This window comes from Nyctibius grandis, chromosome 7 (assembly GCF_013368605.1).
Source record: "Nyctibius grandis isolate bNycGra1 chromosome 7, bNycGra1.pri, whole genome shotgun sequence".
NCBI lineage: Eukaryota > Metazoa > Chordata > Aves > Nyctibiiformes > Nyctibiidae > Nyctibius > Nyctibius grandis.
The window spans coordinates 54,438,258-54,460,741 of NC_090664.1; the positions used below are offsets into that span (position 1 = coordinate 54,438,258).

General features: G+C 42.7%; 1 protein-coding gene across 1 annotated transcript in view; it reads right to left on the bottom strand.

The window, feature by feature from the left end:
- DLEC1 (DLEC1 cilia and flagella associated protein) overlaps window positions 1-10,584 on the bottom strand; it is a 42,130-nt gene extending 31,546 nt beyond the window's left edge. The window contains exons 1-11 of the mRNA XM_068405628.1: window positions 10,552-10,584; window positions 9,015-9,155; window positions 7,320-7,476; window positions 6,668-6,778; window positions 5,372-5,565; window positions 4,890-5,110; window positions 4,570-4,651; window positions 4,090-4,177; window positions 3,105-3,278; window positions 2,202-2,338; window positions 1,183-1,275 (exon numbers count right to left, since the gene is read on the bottom strand). Coding sequence (XP_068261729.1) covers window positions 1,183-1,275; window positions 2,202-2,338; window positions 3,105-3,278; window positions 4,090-4,177; window positions 4,570-4,651; window positions 4,890-5,110; window positions 5,372-5,565; window positions 6,668-6,778; window positions 7,320-7,476; window positions 9,015-9,155; window positions 10,552-10,584 — 1,431 coding nt within the window. The remainder of the gene's footprint in view (window positions 1-1,182; window positions 1,276-2,201; window positions 2,339-3,104; window positions 3,279-4,089; window positions 4,178-4,569; window positions 4,652-4,889; window positions 5,111-5,371; window positions 5,566-6,667; window positions 6,779-7,319; window positions 7,477-9,014; window positions 9,156-10,551) is intronic.
- Between the last annotated feature and the right edge of the window lie 11,900 nt (window positions 10,585-22,484).

Sequence of the window (22,484 nt, forward strand, 5' to 3'; positions counted from 1 at the left end):
CCTGAGCTCCACCTCAACAAAAATGGTTCAGGGGCCAAAACCTTAGCCTGGAGAAGAGGAGGCTCAGAGGTGACCTTATTGCAGTCTACAACTACCTGAAGGGAGGTTGTAGTGAAGTTGGAGTTGGCCTCTTCTCCCGGGCAACTAGCGATAGGACAAGAGGACACAGCCTCAAGCTTCGCCAGGGGAGGTTCAGGTTGGACATTAGGAAGAATTTCTTTTCAGAAAGGGTTATTAGACATTGGAATGGGCTGCTCAGGGAGGTGGTGGAGTCACCATCCCTGGATGTGTTTAAGAAAGACTGGACGTGGCACTTAGTGCCATGATCTAGTTGACAGGGTGGTGTCAGGGCAATGGTTGGATTCGATGATCCCAGAAGTCTCTTCCAACCTGGTTGATTCTGTGATTCTGTGTAATGTGTGCCATGGTTCTTCTGCCTGTTACCCATTACTGCCTGCAAGCCTAACCCATGCTAAATCCATCTCCTCCTTCTCTCCCACATGTGCTTGGCCCTGCTGAAGCAACGTGCCTGGGGAGATAGAAAGGAAGAGAAACGTTCCTCCTTTACCCGCACCTGCCTGACCCATTCCTCTTGTCAACAGCCAGGAGGTACTGGTAAAAGGAAAGGCTGGAGGCTAGGCCGTACTTTCCATACTACTCTTCCTCTCCTCATAGTGATGCTATAATAAAATGTGGCCCACATCAGAGAAAGCAGTGGTGGCAATCAGTAATGCATACCTACTGCAGGATCTTTTTCAGGAAAAAGCACAGCATAAGTGAAGGATTTGTACCTGCTGCTCTATAATGAAAGAATATTTTTTTCCCAAAATATCCTTTTTTTCCAAGTAAGCTTATAAAGGAAAAGTTTCTTGGACTTGATGCCCCAGCTGGAGTAAAATAAGGACTCCTGTGTCCTCAACTCCTGTTTTCTCTAACAGGATTCTTTGCATGGGGAATATCTGATTGGTCTCTGAGTGGCTAAGCAAGACTTGGAAGATGCAATGAAAGACTCTCCAGGAAGACTCACAATTGTGATTCTTCCAGCATAATTGCACGAAAGGATTTGAGCATTTTTGCTCACACAAACCCAAATTCGTAAGGTCCAGCCAAGATCTTCTAAAATGATCGTTTGCTAATGTATTTAGCAAAGTACAAATACTTTCTATAGCAGTTGGTACTAACCTCTACTGTTGTACTCTGCCCTGGAGCTAGCTCAAAAACAGCAGGACTGATCCCAAAAGGATCTTGTATCACAAAACCATCAGTGGCAACAGCCTAAGGTATTAAAAAAACAGAAAAAAAAAAAGAAAAAAAAAGAAATATTAATAAATTATATTGATCAAGTGGTTGTTTTTAAAATACAGGGTTACCTAAACCAGGCAGTATACTACATCACTGTTCTACCTCTTACTGTAATTTTTTTCACACATCTCAAAAGTATATGGCTTAATTAGAAGAAATGCTCCATGCTTTATAATTATGTTGGTGAAAGCAGGAGGGAAGGTGATGTCTCGAAAGACAAATGATAGTGTCAGAAGCCCTAACGTTCATGTTTACAGAAGAACAGCTATGCCTGAGCATAGGAGCTCTGTCTGTTTCTCCATGCTTATGACTCACTTTGAGTTGGAACTGTAAAGTGTTTCAGGAGAGACAACCTGGTACATCAGCTATCCCATTAACCTTTTCTCCAGCACATAAAATGCCAATCTACCACTCACATCTATCATCTTCTTTGTCTGTATCACTTAGACCCTGTTTTGTGATGGAAAGCTAAACACAGAGCAGTACTGGAGTGGACTGCTAGGGTCTACAGGTGCAGCAAGGTCAGTAAGTGATATCTTTGGTGGGGAGGGGGAGGAAATTAGCTCAAGCAATGCTAGAACTGATTGCATTTCTATTTGCTTTAAGGGTAAGATCAGAGTTCAAGCCAGTTGTCCTTTCCGTGATCTATGCCTGAGTTTACCTCACCACTGAGCAAGACAGCTTCTTCCAGAGGCAAGACAGAGCACAAGCAGGAGGTATGGACATCCAGGGAGATTGGTCTCGAGGATAAATGTGAATCCCTGAGGGAATGGGACAATACAGATGTCCCTAGCAAGGCCTTATGACTTCTGTGCTAATATACCATGGCTAGATTAAAGGCCTTCATGTCAGGGCATCTATACCATATTGTGTACAGTATTTCCCTTCTAATCACTCACGCTGAAATCAGAAGGTGGCCAGGCTTTCTTTGGCATTATACAGAACTTCCCAGTGCTAATTCCCTCACTTCTGCACAAAATCTTCGTTACTTTTATTCCTCCAACAAGGCAGGAACCACAGTCTATAATGTGAGGCACTGCAATGAACCACACAGAAAATCAGACTACACAGGCAGTGAAGGCTACTTCTTAACTCTTTACAGACATTACTGCATATGAATATGCTAGGTGCTGCAATCCCAAAAAACCTCAAATTCTTTCCATTTGAAAGTTAAACAGTATGAGTTGCATATTTCTACATTCATCTTACATTTTAATGGTGCTTCCTATGTAAAGACTCTATTGAATGGTAACAAAAAGTAAGGTGATTTTTAAAAAAGCTCAGTGTAACAGGAAAGATGAATTTACAAAAAATCAAAGCATGTTTCTGCAAAAGTAATCCTGGTTGTTACAGTTGAGGCTAGATATCTGACAGGTGAATCCTGCAGATGTGTCATATCCATATATAATTAATGTAACATGCCATGAATATTAATTAACAGCATCAAATATTTATAACTAAATCATAATTCCTTAATATTTAGCATTAGTAATTACAGTTAGGAGTTCAGGAATCGACAAGACACAAACCTAAAAAAGCGGCTCCTGCTCACTCTAATATAGTGAAAGAAAATGACCTTAATGTGTCAAGAACAAATAATTGAGGAAAAATTGTACAGGATTACATTTTAGTAACTCATAAATCTACTCTGAATGAAAATGAGATAGATAGATATCAAAATGTAGAAACTGCACTGCCAAGTTTGCCCACATTTGTTTTGTGACATAAAACTGGAGACAGTCAAATGAAAAAAAAAAAGTCCATTCAACTTTAGAGAAGCTTAAGAATTGGACATTACTGACATGTTAACACTGGAGGTGATCTTTTAGCTTGGATCGGGATCAGAAGAGGTTCTGATACTTGAGTCTCCACTACTATACAATCTTCATAATCTCCTAGACATTCAGGAATAAATTGGACCGTATACTGGCACGTCATCCCAGGAGCAACCATTCCTCCCTTTCCTGGAAATCTTCCTTGGAAAAAAAAAAATGCAGGGAATTAAAAAAATTAAAACCTCCCAAAGTTGGCATATGTATTCATGATCACATCTCCCTCTGGAAAGGTGCCTGTAAACTCTCCCCATTTATTGCCTAAGTCAAGCTGATAAAAACGAATGACCACAAAAGACCTGCAATGCAATCTGTGTATGTGCATATCTTCCACTGAACTCAAAGAAGACTTTTTGTCTGAAATATCCTTCTTATAACTACAGAAAACAGAGTGAGGAGAAACCTAGAGACGTTACCCAGCTTTCCCCTGCCATGAGACAAGGCTTACATGGGGGCATCTAACTTCTTCTAAATAGTCCTCCAATGTTGCGACTGAGATATCACAATCTCCTTAGGCAACCTATCCCAGTGCCTGGCTATCCTTCTATAGGAAAGATGTTTTTCTTAACTTTCGTCGGACCTAATCTTCCTTGCTCCAATTGAAGTATGTTATTTCTGCCCTCTCCCCATTATGATTTCAGTGGTAATTATGTCTGTCCCTAGATGAATTTTGAATAAGACTCAATCTAGGTATTCCATGGATACATTTCAATCTAATTTCAAACAAACATCTTAATGTTAGTCAATCTTCTTGAATTCCTTATCAGACCATTTGAATCTGCTTATGAGTTTCATGTGAATGGTCCTGAAGACATAGGTCAGCCTTTAGTTTTTAAAGAACTGAGCACTATGGATAGCAGAACCAAACAGAATGTCTCTGAAAAATCTTTGTTTGAGCAGATAAATTAGATCTCTTATGTGTTAACATCTTAAAGGCAGTAAAAAGAACCCTTACCTGGCCCAATGGCAAATGCTGAAGTAGAGGGAGGGATAAGTCTAACATGATGACATGTTGAAGTGATGTTCCGCAGCTCTATAGTCATCTTCAATTAAAAAGAAAATACTCCATTGTATTTATCATCACTCATTATAATGTTTGCAATTCCCTAGTACTCTGCTAGTAGTAACTAATCTATCATCGCAACCAAGCTAAAAAATCTCAGTTTATTCAATAAAGGCTGAATCTGATACTACCAAAACGAAGCAGAGACTGAAAAGGGTCCCTTTTAGTTTTCATTGGTTAGTGTGTCAGTGGCATCTGTGAAAGAGCATCTTCAAGGAAGCTAAAGGGTCATTAATTCAATATAAAGAAGAAACTCAGACTTTTGTTAAAAACTGCAGAAAGCCAAAAGACTGGGTGAAATACATAGATCATGGCAGGACATAATGCTTCTCAGTGGTAGAATGAACTCTCTACAAAGAAGTAAGTTCTCACCTCATAAACCTGGCCAACTTCATAATGAGAAAACAAAACAGTAGGTGGATTGGCAAGAAACACAGGAACTAATGAGGTATCACTGAAAGATGAAAAAAGGTGACATTATCTTACTGCCTAGTTCTTTAAATACTGATAAAATGAGAAATTGCAAAATGTATCTTTTAGCAAAACCAAAATGTCATACAGACATACTTTGTTTCCTAAGAGACCATACAGACATTTAGCTCAAAACATCTATGTGCAAATCCACAGCAGTTCTATAGTGGAGCTGTCTGTGTGCTCGAGCTCAGAATCAAGAAACTGTATATACTGCATACCCTTCATTATCTTCTGCTTTTCTTCTGTCTATGGTTTGTTCCACCTTTTCTTGAGAAATGACAAGAGATTTGCCTCCATGAAGAGCATTTGGTGGGAAAAAGCGGGGGTTCTTCAAGTAATTCTGTTTTTTCTCAAGTCTGGCAAGGGAAGCACACTCTCTTTCTCTCTCTGCTTTACACATACTATCTTTCCAGGCTAGCTTCTGTGAGGCACTAGTTTTCTTTGAAAAACAAAGACCAGGGTGCAAAATTAAACACAGCAGTTTTGAGGATGATGAAAAAGGTATCTGTACATGTCTAATCAAAGCTATACAGCATTGAAAATTCATATAGAAATACTGTATTTCTCTTTTCTTAACAGATCAAATAAAATAATTACTGGAGCCAAATCAACAATGCATTGATATTCACCCTTTGGTACAGGAACAGCAATAGGCCCTACAGTTCTGACAGACTAAAACAAATAAATCTGTAAAATGTACCTTACTTGTCTTTTTAGTCTGGTGGCTAGATTCTGGTGTTGAAGGCAGAGTTAACGTGCCTAAAGACACATTTGTCAGACTACCAGATATATTCTGTAGGCGTGCAATCTCTGCAGGCGTCTGGTCCCGTGAGCCTGAAGAAACATGCTGTTTAAAACTAAATGTCTCTTTCATGTAGCCAGGTTCTGATTTTCCTGCAATTCAAAGAAAAATTTAATTCTATAAGAGAAAAACATGAATTATAAGCATTTATTTAAGCACAGGTATATGTATTTAAGTCTTGTTGATGGTAAAAATACACTTTGAATCCTCTAGAATTTAATTTACATTTATAATTTATTTTTAACAAATTAAGCTTAGTGCTTTAATAAGAAAGCTCTTAGAAATACCAATTAAACAAGCTGTATACAAAGAAACTTACATTACTCTCAGAAAGCTATGCTGATCTTACAAGTGAGTGGGACTTCGAGTGTCCTGTTCAGTTTACAAAAAGATCTGTATGACGGACTTAGGACAGTCAGAAAATTGACATGAACAGGATGTACCATCTAGTCCCATGCTCCTATAGTTAGATAAAAAAATTGCCACCTCAGAGGAAACTCTGAGATGTTAGATTTTTGGCTTTCTTTGGAATTACAATGGAAAAAAAAATCTTGGAATTTATGACTAAATTGATTACTCTGTAATGTTTGTTTTGACTTGACTGAAAAATTTCTTTTTAATGATATTAAAATCTCTCATCTTGGCTCACACATGAGTAAAAGAAGTAAAGTGGTCTTGACATCACCCAAAAGATTTTTCTTACTGATCTTCATTTGCAAATTAAACTGATATATTTCCAGAACTGGAAAATTTTAAATCCAAAATAAAGAATATATACAATTTTATTTCACTGAAAATAGTTTTTACTTTAACGTGACCATTTTCCTTGTCTGTATACAAGATGTAGTTGCAGCTTTGTGCTAATGAAATTGAATAGAGGCAGAGCAGTCACAATTAATATAGTTTTTGTGTCAGATGTAAAGAACTGTAAACAAACGTGCGACCACCATTAAATTTCATATTTAAGCACATTTAAACTCAATAATCCATTAATTCCTGAGGAAGAGAATTTTTAATTTATCAATTTTATTTTGACAATGTCCCTTTAGTGGAATTTTATGCTTGTAATACTAGAGTCCCTTCTGCTTTGGCAGAAAACTATAAAAATATACTCAGATCTGCTACATCCTCCAATGCTTCAGTTCTTATAGAGTGTTCTAAAAAGTCTAAATTATTCTCTGCTTTAAAAGTTACCTTTCGGTGCTCTAGTGACAGGTATTTTATCAGTGATGTAATCATCAGGACAGGTCAAATGATTTTTTCTGAGAAGTTCATTATCCACAATCCACCTAAAAGGGGACACCACTGCAACAGTAAACAAAAAAAAAAAAACACTAAAAAAAAATGCAAAAGCTTAGCCCCTTAAGATACACTATCTTCATCAATCCAAAGTAATGTTGTCTTTATAACTCATCACTGTCAGGTAATAGTTTTGGATAGAGAAACGGTCTGGTACTTTAATCCCAAGACTTGGACATGCATCTCCACAATTCTAAATTCAGTTCAAACCCAGCTATACAGCCATTGGAGAAACATTTAATGTCTGTTCGTGGCTGCTATATATCAAGGTGTGTATGCTTGTAATGAAGTTAGGTGGTAGGCCATTAATTGCAAATTTAATACCTTGAAAATGACCTGGTCGTTTAGTTTCTTACAGTGCTAAACAGATGTTATTCTACTTGAATCTCTGCAAAAAATCCTTCAAAGTTGCCCTACTGATATAAAGCCAAACTAAAAGTTCACCAAGTCTAGTTTTAGTCCTACCAGGGATTCAGGCAAACGTTGCATTGGTCTCCAGATACCATAAGCATGTACTGGGGAGAGGCAGTATTTCCAGAATCCTCACCTGCTGGCAATCTCATTTTGTGGAAATCTCCCCCTGCATCTGCCTTCAGCACGTTTAGGGCTCTTTCTTCTTCAGCTTTTGCTCGATCCTGGGCTTGAATGATGTTCTCTTCTACTCTGTCAGCTTCTGTCTGTCGGCACTTATACTCAGCGTGAAGCTGTCACAGGCATGGGTGAGTGTAGAGAAATGATTGTAATTTGAGCTGTCACAAATGATTAAAGATCTCCTTGCAAATAAATGTTTTCTTTGAGAGGTAAATAGAGAGAGCCTGGTAAAACATCATTACTTTACAAGCATAAAGTGGCCTGTTAAAACACTGTCATTCCTATCATTTAACTTGTGCTGGGTAAGAAGCATTACCCAAGAAAAATGTGTGAAAGATGAGAGTCTCTCAGGACAAGAGAAATGTGTCTCTCACCTTCTCTGGGACAATAGCTACTGCACTGTATTTTGCCTAGAAGTGTAGGATTAAATATAAAGTGAATGGTCCCTCCTAGCTACTAGGAAGGTTTCTAAAACTCCAAAATAGCCCAATAGTGATACTTCACTCCTGATATATTTTGGATCACTCTGCCCAGTGTGGTAAGTGCTTTACAAACACAACTCAAAAGAAAAATCCTGCCTCAAAGAGTTATCAATGAAAGTTAGAGAGAATACAGGAGAGGCACAGAGACATACAAGACCAACACCAAGAGAAACTGATGGATATTGGTCTCAAGAGTACGTGTAGCCTAACAGCTTTCTGTAGAACTTTTATGTAGCAAGCTTTGATCTTTTGGCTCATTTAATAAATTAAATAATTAATTTAATAGAATTGAATAATTCCATTTAATTTTTTAAATAGAAAGGGTAGAATGCATCTCAGCTAAAATGAGATGCTTCATCCTGTCCTGTTCATTCTGGGATCCCTCCACTGGAATCCAGGGTAGGATCCCACCCCATGCCAAAGTTGCTACCTAAAATGGATCAGATGGATTGTGCCCTAAAAGTGCCTAGTTTGGTGTTTTTTTTTTCCTTTTTCTTATGATACAGAGAGCCTAGTGCAGCTGTAACATACATGTTACAGACATGTACTGTCAGTTGAAATGAACCTTATCCAAGCAGAAGTACTCCCATTTATTATTCAATACACTGTGTGCACCAATATATTCATAAATTACTCGAAATACAAAACTTAAGATTTTTCACATCTGATAACCTTCGAAAAGGGTATAATGACACAAAATGGAGAAAATACCTGTTGCTCGTCATCCAGCAATAGCCTCTATTAGCCTGTGTCATAGCACACCACTAAGGTGAGCATATATAAATAATATTTGCAGCACCTGGTTTCAAAATACAGCACATGAGAATATTTTATTGCAAGATAGGAAGTCTAGTACGCTGACTGACAGTTACAGGGAGAAGTTGTCAGCCAGTAGAACAGGCATTTAAAGGGCTACTGGTTTTACTCTGTCTGAAAAGCTGCCCAGAGCAGAGAATATCATGTATAGTTAAAAGCAGCATGTGGCAAATATTAATTTCTATGAAGGGTTCTCTGGGAAAATGTGCTCAAGTAAATTTCCATTAAAATGCCAGTTCTAGGATCCCTCCCTGCCTTTTAATTTTACTTTATTTTACAGAAGACCTAGAAATTACAAAGTAGTAATAAAAGCTTAACAGAGCTCCAAACCCTGACTTAGTTTTGACTTGTACCTTCTGTAGCTCCTCCGTAAAAGTCTCATGAAAAACATCGTCTCCTCCTTGGGACTTGATCCAATTTGTCCCCGTGTCCACCCCGAAAACATCTCCAGTGTACAGGTCCTCAAAGGTGCTAGCCAGCAAGTGGGAGATGACCTGAAGAAAGAAAACAAGGATGTTAGTGCTTAAGGCCTGAGACGGGATCGGAAGAGATCCCTGGGTGCATGCAAACAGCTAGAGTCAACAAATGGAGGAGGAAAAGTGGGGGGAAAAGGGCTGGGAAAGGTACCCGGGAAGGACCCCAAAAGGGGACAGACGCACTGTGTGTGCACACATTGAGGTGTGGAGGCGTGTATGTAAGTATGTGTGTGTGTGCACACAAGGTTGTGCATGCTCGCAGGCGGTGTGTCTGTGCTGGCTGGCTGTATGTGTAGGTGACGGCGGCAGACACAGTTCTGTACGTGCACACTGCGTGTGTGTGTGCCTGGGTTTATGCGGGGGCGGGGTGTGCGGGGCTACGTGAGTGGTGTGTGTGTGCGTGAAGGAGAGAGATACAAACACTGTGCACGGTGTGTGCACGTGTGCATGTGCCAGGCTGTGTGTGTGTGTGCCAGGCTTTGTGCAGGGCATGCATCTGGGTGCTCCAGGGTGCGTGCAGGGGTGTGTGTGGGTGTATGTGTCTGTGTGCAGGGGTGCGTGTGGATGTGTGTGTGTGCAGGGGTGTGCATGTGCGTGTGAGGCTGTGTGTGTGTAAGGCTGTGTACAGGGCTGTGGGGGGGTGTGTGTAAGGCTGTGTACAGGGGTGTGTGTAGGGGTGTGAGGCTGTGTGCAGGGGTGTGTGTGGATGTGTGTGTATGCTGTGTGCGGGGGGGGTCTGAGGGGATGTGTATGCATGTGCATGTGAGCCTCTGCGTGTGTGTGTGTGTGCAGGGGTGCGTGTGGATGTGTGTGTGTGCAGGGGTGTGCATGTGCGTGTGAGGCTCTGTGTGTGTGTGTAAGGCTGTGTACAGGGCTGTGGGTGTGTGTGTGTAAGGCTGTGTACAGGGGTGTGTGTAGGGGTGTGGAGGAGTGTGAGGCTGTGTGCAGGGGTGTGTGGACATGTGTGTGTGTGTATGTGTGTGCGTGGCTGTGTGCTGGTGGGTGTGAGGGGACATGTGTAGGGGTGTGTGAGGTGTGTGTGAGGCTGTTTGCGGGGTGGTGTGAGGGATGAGTGAGGCAGTTTGCGGAGGGGGGTGTGTGTGTGTGTGAGGCTGTGTACAGGGCTGTGTGTGGGTGTGTGTAAGGCTGTGTATGGGCGGTGTGGGGGTGTGTGTAAGGCTGTGTATGGGTGGTGTGGCGGGGGTGTGTAAGGCTGTGTGTACAGGAGTGTGTGGACGTGTGTGTGGACGTGTGTGTGTGGCTGTGTGCCCGGGGGTGTGAGGGGATGTGTGTAGGGGTGTGTGAGGTGTGCGTGTGAGGCTGTGTGCTGGGGTGAGCGTGAGAGGCTGTTTGGGGGGGGAGGCTGTGTGCCGGGGAGTGTGTGTGCCCGTGCGGCCCAGCCCCGCCAAGTTACCTGCGTGCCGAGGCAGAGGCTGCGCTCGGCCATGGCAAGCCCGGCGCTGGGATGGTCGCCCCGGCCGGCGCTGCCCCCTCAGCCGCCCGCCGGCCGCTCGGCCTCCCGCCGCGGCCCGGCAGCGCCGCCGTTGCCGAGCGACCGCGTGGGTGTGGGCGGAAAGGGCCCGGCCGCCGGGCGGGGCAGCCGGCCCGGGGCGGAGCGGAGGTCCCGGGGCGGAGCTCCGTCCGAGGCCACCGCGGAGCGGGATAACGGGAGCAGCCGCCATTCTGCCCTTCCCGGGCTTCCTCAGGCCGCACACAGCCCTTCCAGCCGCCATGCCCTGGTCCTGGCGCTCTTGGAGGGCTGAGGGCAGCACCCCGTGTCTCCGTGAGGCTCGTACCCAGTTTTTGCCCTGCCTGTAAGAATTAATAAGAAACGAAATAAAATCTTGACTTGAAACTTGTGAGGGGATTTGGGCTTTCCGGGAGGCCTGGCTTGCTGCTCTGCCGCCATCAGGCTCCGGTGCAGGCCGTGAGTTTGGCAGCTGAGGGAAGGTGACAAATCCTCTGCTTCTTCCCCAGCTGCCCCAGGCGGCACATGGAGGTAAAGCTCGTCCGTTCCGCTGCAGCTGAGGGCTGGAAGACGGGGTAATTCATCATCAGCCCGAGAAACCATCCATCTTCCCCCTCTGCTTGCCAGAGTGCCTGGGCTGTGTACACCGGTTGCTAACAACAGCCGCCTGCTCCTGCTGAAGTGGGTGATGTTTTCCTTAGAAACCATCCTGGCGTAGCATTTTCTGCTTGTCCTGCCTCCTTTTTTTCTTTTTTTTTTTTCCCCCTCCCCTTTGCATCTTGCTCAGAGTGAAGGAACCAGACTGTTGGCCCTGAGGCTTCTCCATCGCTATCAGGGCCGTTGGGCGCCATCGGGGTTCCTGTAATGGGGGTTTGCAGGGGTTGGAAGTGCAGGCGAGCAATGCTACAATGCTCTGATGATACTTCATGGAAAATAACCATTGCAAAAATAATTATAATTTACCAACATGTATTGTTGCACAAGCAAATAAGCAAAAGGCCTGGGGTGCAAGCCCCATGGCAGCCGTGGGGGTGGTTGAAAAACTGGTGTTTGTAGACATGTGGCACGTGGGGGCTTGTGACTACATGGTGTCACAAGCTTTAGTTCACCAAAATCTGCGTTTGGAATAAGACACCAAATTAGACTTGGAGGCACTGCTGTGTTTTTTGTTTCCGTGTGAAAAAGGGAAACTTGTCCAAGGGAAAGCTCAGCAAATCTGCAATATCCTGTTCCAAACGTTAAGGCAAGTCAGAGAAATCGCTGACACCTGGCAAGGGCAGGACCAGGTACTTGTGTTTTCCCATAGAAAAGGTTCACAACTTTGTTTCTGTGCAGGCACGTAGGTGTGTCCGTGCCTTTAAAAGTAGGTTGGAGCATCCACATTTTTGACACGTTTCCATATCAGAATTCCAACTTTTCTTGTCATGTGCTATTACAATTGGTTATAACATCTGTTTGCTAACTGGAATGTTAATAAAATCCAGCATTTTCTAAAGAATTCTTTCCCAGCCTTTAAGAAAGCCTTAGAGTAGTGGCAGTAAAGCAGATGTTTTTGTTTAAAATAGTATATAGATGTACACGAAAACTGACTGTGGAAAAAACTTTCTGTACTTTCATCTTTACTGTCTTTCAGTAACTTGCCAAGTAGATCATCTCAGTTTAGAAGTTGGATGTTTTTTTCCAGCTGCAGTCCAGAAACCCACCGTGAAATCTGGAAGTGAAGGTGAGATGCATCTGCCCAGTAGTCAAATGCAAGATCAGCAGGGAGGGCTTAAACACTGTTCCAGAGCTATACATGTTGCCCATATGACACTGGTATATTTTTTGTTAGATCTCCATTTTTATGCCATCATCATTTACTCATATAAACTTAAAAAATAAATGCCACTGTTCCTATTGTAAAGCTATTTAATTCACAAATGTATTCACATATAAATAGTATACATTTCCATATAAATACTATAAAAATTAAGAACAATTTGCATATATATCATTCTCTTTATCACCATTCTAAGATATTTAACTTCCAAAGGCTGAAGAGAGACTCATGCATGTAGGAAATAGTATTTAAAAAAACAAACAGAAACTTTAGCCTACATTTATAACTTGTCCAAATGTAGACACTTTCTCTAACTGCCCTGTATGACTTCTACCAGACATTTTACATTGTATTTCCCCTCTTTATCATGTAAGGTTGGATTTTATGCTGATATTTCGATTTGGATTGGGTGTGTGGACCTGAAGAGACTCCCAAGGGCCCCACTTTGTGTGCTTGTGTGTGCTGCATGGAGCACAATGGCATTTCTCTTGGAGGAAACTAATCTGAAACTAAGCTCTCCAGGAACTCACTTCCTGTGCTGCGTCAGCTAACGGACTCTCAATCTACAGGAGCCAGCAAAAGCTAGTCTGAAATAAAACATCCCCAAATGCCTACAGAGTGGACATCATTGTCTCCTGAGCACAGACTTTTTTCACTGCAGTTCTGCTCCTAGTGCACCAAGCTACTTGCTAAGGTAGGCGTAGCCTAAGTCACAGACCTTAGAGGATTCCTAAGTTCTGCTGAAGTCCAGATTATTCCACTCTTAAAAGTAGTCTCTGTGTCTTGTCAGGATCGTATTGCTTTTCTATATTTATTTTGTTCACACTCCCCAGGTGGTGCCCACACATTCCTTGTTATCCCATGAGGACTCTTAAAAGATCAACTGTTGTCCAAACCCATGCTTTCTTCTGGTAGTAACGTGTTCAGAAAAGGTCCTTCCCATTGTAACCTAACAAAATCATCTTACAGTCATGAGGGTGGTTTGTTCAGGCATCCAGGTACGAAATGATAGCATGTACAAGGCAAGCCCAGCACCTTCTTTCTGCTTGTTAGCTTTCTGAGACCAACAGTTAACAGAATATATTTGTATATAAAATGGCCAGATGTGATTGGAATGCAATCAAGGAGGTCACGTACTGAGTAAGAGGCGATGTGTACATAACCACATTGCAGAGTGAAACTGTATCTTACACTTTTTACAAAAATAGCAAGCTCCATAGCAGTTTTATTTACCTTGCGCATATTTTATCAAAAGTATAGATGTATGTTATCACCTGTGCCTGTAAGTCAGCCAGTATATTTCTTTATATATTTTAAAGCAATGGACATCTGTGTTTGACTAACTATAATCTTAAATTATTATAACCATATATTCCTTAAATGTGGAAATATTGGTCTAATAGTAGCATCCTCTCACTCAATCAAAACAGCTTGCAGGAAAGTTGATACATTTATCTTCATGGTGACCCCAAAATCTTCACTAATGTCAGTGGACTTCCTTACAGAGGGAGGACTCGCTAAACTGATTCCACTCACTTGATATTTGAAAGGTTTCTTTGAAATAATGACATTTAGGATACTCTTAAATATAAATCAAAGTTAAAAATTCTGCTGCACATGACTCCCCAATTATATTAATGCAACAATATGGATTCATTTGGAAATATATATCTATACATATCTCAAATGTAAATATAATTTAAAAATATATAGGTATATAAAAAGATATATAAAATAGTCTTGGGTTATATATTGATTTAAAAAAACCCACAAATCCACAGGGTTCAGAATGCATTAAGACTCCAAATATTTTTGGATGTTTTTAGCATTTTCTGACAACAGGACAAGCCATGTAGGCTTCAGGCGACGTTCTTCATATGCGGGCAAGTAAACGATATTATGGTATTATCTTTTGTGCAGGAGGAATCGCAGTGTTTTGCATATTTTCATCTGGGTAGCAGAAAATTATATCTAATTATTTCTATTCCTTTGCTAAGGTCTTCTTGGGTTTGAGTTTTCACAAAACAATTCCCAGAGTACGCTGATGAACGCTTCACTTTGGCGTTGCTGCCCTCCAGCGGTTTTCTTAAGGTTTCCATGTATTCAGGAAAGCCTTTAAAACCCAACGTTGTATTAACTTGCTCTGCTTACGCAACTGAGCAGGTAAAAATACTTCCATCGCAATCTAGCGTGTTCTCTTACCATTGTATTAGGTAAAGTGTGTTTATTCACTACACTGGCAAAGCTATATATTATCCCATAATTATTGCACATGCAGCCAAACAGGTATCGTTGGAATGTGGGTCTCCTTTGCATGTTACCATGTGTATTTTGAAGATGAACTAAAACCAGCATCCACTGTCTGACTTTAAAACCCAAGTAAAATTTGCAGACGTGGAAAATGGAGAATCGTAGAATTATAGAATCATTTTGGTTGGAAAGGACCTTTAAGGTCATCAAGTCCAACTGCTAATAACCTTTCTGAAAGATTACTTGAAATAACCCTTCAGTTTCAGGTGAAAAATGCCAAACAGCTCATTTTCTGAAAGTTTGCTTCTCACATTGCACTGCTTCCTTGTCCTGCTAAAATTGGGGTTTTCTTCAAATGTCCTAGTTAGTTTAAAGACCATCATCCATTTCTTGCAGATCTTGCCTTGCTGGCCGTACTTAGATCATCTCCAGTTCTCTTGGAGACAGTTTGAAATTACCTGTGATTGGCAGTTCCACCTGTCTGTTCTTCATTATTTTCTCTCTTAACATCTTGTGTGGCATTATTTTGTGTCTGTCTCCTGACATGAGTCAACCCTTTCACTTTCTTCCAATTTACACTTCCTGACTTTAAGCTTTTCTTCATTTCCCACACCTCTCTCCTGTATCTACAAGTCTGTCCCTTGCTAAAACGTGTCAGTGGGTATTGTTGTACTTCTGCTGAAATACTTATGCTGTAATTTCACTCAAGCCGCATGGGATCTTACACACCAGACACACCCAACATGTAGGAGAAGCATGTGGAAAATGCATACACAAAGGAGCCAGTCATTCCTTTCCAACAGTGTCTGGGCAGATACATCACTCTCTAATTAAGCTGGAAACGGGCTACGCCTCCACGCAGAGATCCAGCTGGAGGGTGCAGTGCTGGTGTGACACTGGGACTCACAAGCAGAGCAGAACAAGGGCTCATACTCCACGGTCACCAACATGTTCACAGGTCCCTGGGTCGGAGAGGTTTATTGGGCTACATAGTCTGACCTTTCGTCAAAAGCTGTTACATTTAGCCCAAACCAGCAGTAACATGTTTTATTAAAATTAGTGGTTTTCTTTCTGTGCTCCATGACTAGCTGGGGGTCCACTGGTTATTTGTAAGGAGTCTATGAAAGGTTACAAGGAAAGCAGCCTGTGGTTAGATTCACAACCCAATATTTGGCTTCTGCTTCCAGATATGCCGTAGTTCCCCAAATTAAAGAATAAGGTTAGCATTTTCACTCTCCAGATTTTTTTGTTCTGTGGTCAAAAAGGCTCTTTTCACTGCTATTTTTGGTAAATGAATCTGTTTCTTGGCACATCATCTACATGGTGGTGGACCACAGCCTTCATCTCTCCAGATCTTAAAGACTTTGCAGTAACAAAAAGATTTAACTGATGCTTAATAGTGTTCTTCTGCCCTTCAGGGACATCAGTGGGGAGATGTCTGTATCCCATACCTACACTGCAGATTCCAGGTTTGCATATATATATATATATATATATATGGACTAGGTTTGTGTGAGCCTCTTCATTTATGCTGCTGGAAATAACCCACTGATATCTCTTTTTAGTAGGAATCATGGTTCTCTCTTCCCTTGATTCCCTTCTAGGTTTCAGTTTCTTTTGGAAGTTCTTCTTCTCCTTACACAGCAGCCAGGATTTCTGTAGATGCAAAGAAACCTTGGAAGAGGAGAAACTTTAGGTCTGTTCCTTCTACTTTTCTCCCTACCCTTGGGAGCTCTTGTCTGAGATCACCCTGCTACTTACTGTTTACGCCCTTGTGACTTTTCTGGCTGGGCTCATTCAGCCAAGCTGTGGCTGTCAGAAAACCATGGCTTGGGCCTGTCTCATGCTGTCCCAGTGCCTCAGTACTTTACCAGGCTTTCCCTCCTTGTCTTGAAATCTTTTGAACAAGAAATTAAACACCTTTTTTCTTACCTTTATCTGGTAAGTTCTTTTTCATCATCCTGTCAGCAAACTTTCAGACACAATGTGTTTGCAGATATTCCCCTGCTCTCCTGGTTTGTGCATTGGATGAATTAGTTAAAGGGAAAAAAGCAAATCATTCTTCCATGCCTGTCTGTGCTCTAGATGTCTGTAACGTGAAGATGTGCTGAGCAAGGCCCTTGCCTGGTAGAGGATGGGACAAGGTCTGAATCTTTGGAGTCGAAGATGGAAAAGACCCACCATACACCTCCTGTATGGTGCAGTGCAATGAAGACTTGCCCCCAAATTCAGAAGGAAAAGGAATCCAAGCACCCCTACATGTAGGATTTTTCATCTGGATTTGCCCCCAGCTCTCGGTTCTGCTTTAATAAGAGCGTGAGCAAGAATGTGTGTGAAGCAGCTGGTGATCCTGACAGGCTCAGATTCAGACAGCTTACATTTAGCGTAAACTGTTGAATCCAGTGTTCCCTCTTGGTCAGCACACTGAGGGCTAGAAGCAGCTATTTGAGAGCACTGGAGGTGAAGTTCATAGACGTGTCAGGCCAGGTGAGAAGGAAGTTTCTAAGATGAACCTCAGGAGAAATGCTTTTTAAATTTTGCCTTAGCATTGAGTTATTTTCATTTCCCTGAAAACTGCTAATTTAGGCCAAGCTCCAAAGAGTATCTTTCCCGCCTATGGTGTTTCAGGATGGTGAATGGGTGGGTTTAAATGTATTTTTATCCCTTTATCCTCAGGAACTTGGTCACAGACAAATGACCCAAAAGGCCAGCTGGGTTAGGGCCGTGTAACTGAACAAGAACATCTTGCTTTAGTCCCAAAAGGTCATCTCAAAGAGACTGTTCACTTTGGGACAACATGAACGTGGAGTGCTAGAGCTACCTCCAAAGCCCTTGCAAGAGTAGGATGGGTCATAAGTAAATTGATCACAGGCAACACAATGTCATCTGTTGCAAACAGCTGGAGTGCAAGAAGAGCTCCAAACTGTGCCCTAGCTCCTGCAGACTGGGAGGAATCTCACTGGACATAGCGTCTGTAGGAGTACAGTCAGGGGAACTCGGTATGAAAGAAAGAAAATCTGTCCCACTGGGACAGGAGAGTGTGAGAGGTGGTGGTGTCCTGAGGGCATGCAGAGTCTGTCATCAGAAAAATGTACAGCTATGTTATCACCTCACTTTCCCAGTGTATTATTTCATTTTTGCTGGTAGGGAAAGATAAGGCTGGCTCAGCCAAACCAGCAGGCTCGCATATGCTTTTCCAAGTCAGCCCTGCAGAGGATCAAAGAAAGCGAGGAGGCAGCTTCGTTCGCCAGCCAGATGAACTGGTACCTGCCTACAAAATCAGCATCTTCTTTTCTGCCCAGGCTAGAAGGACACGTTTGGTAGTACCCTTTATGGTGCCCAGGAAATCATGAAGCAAGGGATTTGTTATTTCCATTTACCTTCCATTATTGCCATCTGACTGGCCTTCACTTGAGGCACTGAAACGAGGGCAAGGAATTGCCGTAGTGGGGAGGTCCCAGAGTGACTGTTTTTCTCCCCATTGTGCCCTGCTGTAAACCGCACCTAATAACTCTTCTATTAAGCTTATTACTTGTGTTTGTATTATAAAATATCTCTAGTCAGGCTATTCTAGGGGTTAGTTATATGATCTCTTAACATTTCAGGGCTTATTTCTAACATAGGATCTTCCTTAGGGTTCTGAGCAACGAAAGGTCTCCCAAGGGAAGGTTTTGCTCTTCGGACAGTGTTGCCTTCAGTTGCCTACGTTTAAGTGCCCGTCATGTAAGCTGCCCAAGGATACACAATACATTTGCCAGGGACTAGTGACGTGGATGCAGGGTCTATTGGGGATGGACAGCCTTCTGGAGCAGAAACAGAAGGTCAACTGGGACATCCCACAGCACTTATGCCATGAAGACTTCTGTGTTTAGGCAGCCAAGTACTAGTCTTAAAGTCCTTAAGTTCAAGGAGCAGCACTTTTTCCCTGCAGGAGTACCCAGACATTATCAGTGACAGATTAACAGTCAAAGTATGGCCTGACCCTCAGTGCTACAGTTTAGCATGGAATCCATTACAGTGTTAATTTTGACCTGAAAACAACCAGTTCCCTAATGCAAGAAGAAATGCTTGCATTTTGGGGGATTCACCATATTTTTCATATTCATCAGAAAGGGTGAATTCTTTTTTTAATTGCACTAGGCCTTAAAAATGTATACCCCTGCATCTCCAAAGTGCAGCCCAGAATTATCTCTGGTGTACTAGAAAGTGAGTAAAACCCTTCAAAATCTCATTTTAACCTGGGCTGCAGCTGGCACCTTGGAGTTAAAAGCATCAGGTCTGCAGCCTCATTAGGGTTAAAGAATATAAGGCATCTAACAGTGAGAACATGTCCCATCATGTCCAGCTGGTGTGTTCTTGTGCTGAGACACCACACGGTTGCAACACTTTTAAGTGAAATTGTTCAATAAGTGATCAAAGCTGGTTTGTTGGGTTGTCTTCTGTTTTGGCAGAGCAGCCCTTTTACCTTTCATCTAAAGGAGATCCACCACTGGTACAAGCAGAAGTGTGTCAGCTATGAGTGCAATTTCTGTAGAAAACCAGCTGTCTGTGGGGATTAGATTAGATATTAGGAATAAATTCTTTACTGTGAGGGTGGTGAGACACTGGCCCAGGTTGCCCAGAGAAGCTGTGGCTGCCCCCTCCCTGGCAGTGTTCAAGGCCAGGCTGGATGGGGCTCTGAGCAGCCTGGTCTAGTGGAAGGTGTCCCTGCCCATGGCAGAGGGGTTGGAACTAGATGATCTTTGAGGTCCCTTCCAATCCAAACCATTCTGTGATTCTATGATTCTCACCCTCTGCTCCACCAAGCAAGTGGCCAGAGAGAGCGAGGAGGGTGAAGTTTTCAGGATTCAAGGATCATGTGGTGGGTACAAGGGTAGCTGATGGCATAATTTGGACTAGGTGGATGAGGGAAGCCCTGGGGAGCTTAGGGAGGTGTCTGAGGTGCCACAAACTCAAAGACAAGGCCCAGACCACAGCTTCAGGGTTTTATTCTCTGATACTTGTACAGCCCACAAGCTTGTAGCTGGGATCCTACTAGCAGATATTAATAGCAATCGGGTAGTTCCGTGTTTCATTTTCCGAGTATTGTTCCCACAGGCACATCTGCATGTAGTTGCACAAACCAGGTCTCCTGCAATCAGAGGGTGCACGCCTGTGTGAAGGCTTTGCTGGTTTAGGTGCCCTGCAGCAGGAGCAGGAAGGAAATGAGTCATTTAACCTTTTTGCTTTGCCTGCACCAGGCTTGCAGAACTGATGAGGAGGCCCCAAAAAAACAATAAAATACTTCCTCAGTGGGCAACTTCTATGGTTCTTTCTGCACCCCGATATCCCCTTGGTGTTTTCTTTTCAAAAATCCGAATAACACCACTGGCCAGAGGAATGTGGCTACATTTGATTCGGTCAGGAGTATCAATGCATGATTGTGGAAGTAGCAGTTGCACCTTTATATATACACTTGAGTTCTACTTTGCACTTAAAGCAAAGGTTCATTATTCCCTTTATATTACAGATGTAGCATGTGATCTCAGACTTACAACACTACCTCTCTGAAGGGTATTTACTCTGTCTATTTTGAGATACTTCAGCATCTTAATTTGGTCCTCTTCATTCTTTTCAAAGGCTCCTCCCTCTTCAGTGACAGTTTATTGAACTGTGTTCCTAATTTTCATCTTATGAAATGAAACTAGATACTAAAAGAAGCTAAATTAGAGGTTATGAATACTCTTTTTGAGTACATTTGGTGAGATTTTACAAGTTCATCCTTTTATTCATTTAGGAAACTTGTTAATCCAAAAAAAAGGATCTAGTAATAAAATGTCTGATTTTTTTTTGGGTCCTAAATGATTTCAGTATGTGCCTTTCTCTTCACCTCATGTCTGGCTTTTCAAAGAGCATGGCTGATTATAAATTGACACCAAAAATGCTGGCCATTCATTAGGACGCTGGGAGACAGAGGAATTCCTTGCATACTTTCTGCATGAACATCTGCTCTGGAGATGTTAGCAATTCAAGAACCTTTTCATGCTCTGCATGAATTTTTCAGATGGGGATGGAGGGAAGTCTGATGTCACTGAGCTTGTGTGAATTGTAGTTTTAACTCTTTGGGTTCAGAAATAAAAATGTCTTACTTGTAACATCACTGATTACCTGTGTTGCATGCTCTGGAATCATAAGATCCTCACGTGCAGTTTAAACATGTGGGGCAATTGTATACATAACAGGATTTTCTAAAATGTAGTTGTAATTCAGACTTTCCATATTTTCTGTGCATTTAAAATTCATGTGAGTTGGCTACACTGAAAAAAGCTGCACTTAGGTAATGATATGAACAATTGCATCTAATTATTGTGATTATCCCAGTTACAGAGAATTAAGCTGACAGATGAAGTTTATAAAAAGGAACCATTATGATATTAATCATCAACCCTGCTCCATACTTGCATATTGGCTGGATGGTCGCACTCAAAGAGTTACGGTCAACGGCTCGATGTCCAAGTGGACACCAGTGATGAGTGGCGTTCCTCAGGGGTCGGTATTGGGACCGGTCCTGTTTAACATCTTTGTTGGCGACATGGGCAGTGGGATTGAGTGCGCCCTCAGCAAGTTTGCTGACAACACCAAGCTGTGCGGTGTGGTCAACATGCTGGAGGGAAGGGATGCCATCCAGAGGGACCTTAACAGGCTTGAGGGCTGGGCCTGTGTGAACTGCATGAAGTTCAACAAGGCCAAGTGCAAGGTCCTGCATGTGGGTCGGGGCAATCCCAAGCACAAATACAGGCTGGGCAGAGGATGGATTGAGAGCAGCCCTGAGGAGAAGGACTTAGGGGTGATGGTTGACGAGAAGCTCACCATGAGCTGGCAACGTGCGCTTGCAGCCCAGAAGGCCAACTGTATCCTGTACTGCATCAAAAGCATCGTGGCCAGCAGGTCAAGGGAGGGGATTCTCCCCCTTTACTCCACTCTCATGAGACCCCACCTGCAGTGCTGCGTTCAGCTCTGGGGCCCCCAACAGAAGGACATGGAGCTGTTGGAGCGAGTCCAGAGGAGGGCCACGGAGATGATCAGAGGACTGGAGCACCTCTGCTATGAAGACAGGCTGAGACAGTTGGGGCTGTTCAGCCTGGAGAAGAGAAGGCTCTGGGGAGACCTTTCTAGCAGCCTTCCAGTGCCTGAAGGGGGCCTACAGGAAAGCTGGAGAAGGACCTTTTACAAGGGCAAGTAGTGATAGGACGAGGGGGAATGGTTTTAAACTGAAAGAGGGTAGATTTAGATTAGATATTAGGAAGAAATTCTTTACTGTGAGGGTAGTGAGACACTGGAGCACGTTACACAGAGGAGTTGTAGATGCCCCCTCCCTGGCAGTGTTTAAGGCCAGATTGGATGGGGCTTGGAGCAACCTGGTCTAGTGGAAGGTGTCCCTGCCCGTGGCAGAGGGGTTGGAACGAGATGATCTTTAAGGTCCCTTCCAAGCCAAACCATTCTATGATTCTATGATACTTAACCTGTATACCCCAGTGCTATTGGCTGCAATAGAGGCAATGGTGCAAGAAAGAAGACACGCGTGTCAGGCATTCCTGACAGCAGATGACTTGGCCTAATGACTGTGGTCTTTTAAGGTTAGAAATGTGCTTGCTAACCTGGACGTTAGTGGTTGTGAAACTCAGTGTCTCAGCTCTGTTGTAATCTGGGATATACCAGAAGGAGCCATTAATGGATAAAAGTGGCTACACCCTGGGACCTGCCTCCCACTGTTTTTTTTTTCCTAACAGTGATAATCACTCCAAGTAATGTTTTCATACTAGTAAGTCTA